The sequence below is a fragment of the Bactrocera tryoni genome, chromosome 2, assembly GCF_016617805.1.
Source record: "Bactrocera tryoni isolate S06 chromosome 2, CSIRO_BtryS06_freeze2, whole genome shotgun sequence".
NCBI classification, from domain to species: Eukaryota; Metazoa; Arthropoda; class Insecta; order Diptera; family Tephritidae; genus Bactrocera; species Bactrocera tryoni.
In genome coordinates this window covers 28,984,837-28,987,736 of record NC_052500.1, presented here as the reverse complement: position 1 = coordinate 28,987,736, position 2,900 = coordinate 28,984,837, and the positions used below count along the sequence as shown (strand labels likewise).

Genomic DNA, 2,900 nt, shown 5'->3' with positions numbered 1-2,900 from the left:
AGCTTTTCTTACAAGCATTTGATTCTGATCGTTCGGTTTGTATGACAGCTATATGTTATAGTAGTCCGATCTGAACAATTGCTTCGGAGATTGTACCGTTGCTTTAGAAAATAATTCCTATGAAATTTCGTGAAGATTTCTCGACAAACAAAAAAGTTTTTCTTACAAGCATTTGATTTCGATTGTTCGGTTTGTATGGCAGCTATAAGCTATAGTGCTCTGATCCGAACAATTTCTTCGAAGATTGTATTGTTTCCTTGGAAAATAATTTGTGTAAAATTTCGTGAAGATATCTCGTCAAACAAAAAAATTTTGCTCTCAAGCATTTGATTCTGATCGTTCGGTTTGTATGGCAGCTATAAGCTATAGTGACCCGATCCGAACAAATTCTTCGGAGAATGTACCGCTGTCTTGGGAAATAGCTCGTGCGAAATTTCGGGAAGATATCTTCTCAAACAAAAAAGTTTTTCCTACAAGCATTTGATTCCGATCGTTCGGTTTGTATGACAGCTAACTATGTGCTAGGGTTGTCGGATATCGGCGGTTCAGACAATTTACCAGCTTCTTGCTGAGAAAAGTACGTGAGCAAAATGTCAGAATGGTGTCTCAAAAACTGTTGGACTAGTACGACAAACAGACATTATCTCGCAAAGTTTTCAAATAAGGCAAGCTAAGCCGGAATTGTAACGATATTAAAACGTCTCGGAAATACGGTATTTTTCGAAAACATACATAGGTATGAATCAAAAATACTCTGAAGTGCTAACCATCTACTACTATTTCTCTATATTATTTATAATTTTTCGATGAAGGTTACCGTTTAGTCTATCTAATACTACTACAAAGAAATCCTTTTCATTACCACAAATTCCTTACTTTCTAATTATTAAATTTACAAAGCACATTAACCGTAACTAATGGTTCCGTATTCGTTTTGTTATTTTCATTCCAGCTTCCACACATGCAACGTCGTCGTTTAGGCTCGGTCGGCGATTCGGCGCCACCATCCGAATCCTCCGAGGGTACGAATTCATCCGAACAGAATGAGCTGATGATCAATCCCGATTGGTCGGCACACTCACACACCTCGTCGGTACATACGCACACAAACACGCACACCACTGCATCATCGACGAACAACACGAATACAGCAAATAATCACAACAGCACATATTTCGTTGGCTCCGATGTGGACGCCGACACGCTAAGCATCGATACAACGAGCAATTCAAATCTCTCCGAGTATGAGCGCGGTCAAGTGGAGAGCTTTTTCGGCGGTTTGGGTACCGATATTTTCGTCTGCTCATCGCTGGCCAATCTATATGAAGGCACCGGCAAAGAGGGTGATTGGCGTCTCGTCTTCACCGGCATACCAGTCGTTTTACATGATCGTGGCAGCGCGCGCTCACGCGCCACATCACGTGTCACATTGGTGTTGGCCGAACGTGGCTCATGTTTTGCACTCTGGTCAGATCGCATTGATAATTTGTCCAATTATCGTTTCGCCGGTCCATCCTTTCACACGATGTGCCTCTCAACGAATCATCAACAGCTGATTGGCTTCAGTTTCGATTCAACCGATTCGGCTTGCGAACTCTATCATCACATTGAGAAGCTGGTGAGTGATCCGGAAAATATAGCGCTCTCACTGCCGGGCAAGAAGAAGAAGCTAAAGCAGAAGCGTGTCAAGCCAGCGCCATTGCCGCCCAAATCGCAAATCTCGCAACCATGTCAATTCCAGCATGTCACGAGCGTTACGAAGGACGATACGGATCGGTACTATAGCATGCAAGCCTTTGCGCCACAGTCGCTGAAGCACCGTTGAGCGTAGGTGGAAAGTGAGAAGTGTAGTAGCCATAACCTTACATGCATAATATATGTATGTATATATGTATGTATGTATATAAGTAAATTCATATATTAGTGTTATAAGCAGTTCGTGTGGCGGTGCTTAGGCGCGACGCAGCGACGTCAATACGTGAACTTAGTCGTTAAGTGAACTTTTAAAAATCCAACTTTTTATTACTTAATATTATGTGAAGGAAATATGATAGCGAGCAGCATATTCAAACTGTTTGAAAGTAGCCAAAATCAATAAGCCGACCTTTGTATCTTTCTACGCGCCTGCAACCCGGACATTTTGTGTAATAAATAAATAAATCAAATAAATAAATATTTAATATTTACATTTGTATATGTATGTTAGTTGGAATTTGCGTGTTGCATAAGCATGTTTATCTGTGATATAGACAAAAATCCATTTTATATACAATTATGCTACACGAAAAAAAGAATGTGAGGAAAGTAGGTTTTCTTTAAGAATTTGTTACAAGTAAAACTTTACAGACAGATAAATATACTTAGCTGAAGAATTATGCTTAGAAACTAAGTAAGAGATCGTTTGAGGTGTACAGCGATGTTTTAGCGACATGAGCGTCTCCACTGTATATCCGGGGTAACAAATTGTAGTAAAATCCGTCATTATTAAACTAAGGCTTAAGACACGTTAAAGTTATATAAAAAGTAGTCACCGTTGTCAAACGTTTTATGAGTAAGTAAGGGTTAGTTAAGTTAAGTGAAAAAAATTATAAAAAATAAACATTTAAACAAATAATTGATAATATATTGTAAGCACGTTCTAGTTAATATTTTTGTTCGAATACTTACAGGTCGACTAATATTATTATTATTATTATTATTTTCATTATTATTATTATTTATCTATTATTTATTATTATTATTATTATTATTATTATTATAAAGTAACTTGCTTTAGTTCTATGGAATAAAAATAATCAAAGCATTTTCAACATGCTACACTGTAATGAAGTGCTAATGATAAAGGTTCTAAACTTGTAAATAGTTATCGATGTATTTTAAAATAATATTAGTATTAAATC

The 2,900-nt window shown here is 37.4% G+C and overlaps 1 protein-coding gene across 1 annotated transcript; it reads left to right on the top strand.

Annotated features, from left to right (window-relative positions):
* The first annotated feature begins 957 nt into the window (after window positions 1-957).
* On the top strand, window positions 958-2,639 carry LOC120768136. Its single transcript, XM_040094694.1, has one exon. The coding sequence runs from the start codon at window positions 962-964 to the stop codon at window positions 1,823-1,825; it is 864 nt and encodes a 287-aa protein (XP_039950628.1). The 5' UTR covers window positions 958-961; the 3' UTR covers window positions 1,826-2,639.
* The last annotated feature ends 261 nt before the right edge of the window (window positions 2,640-2,900 follow it).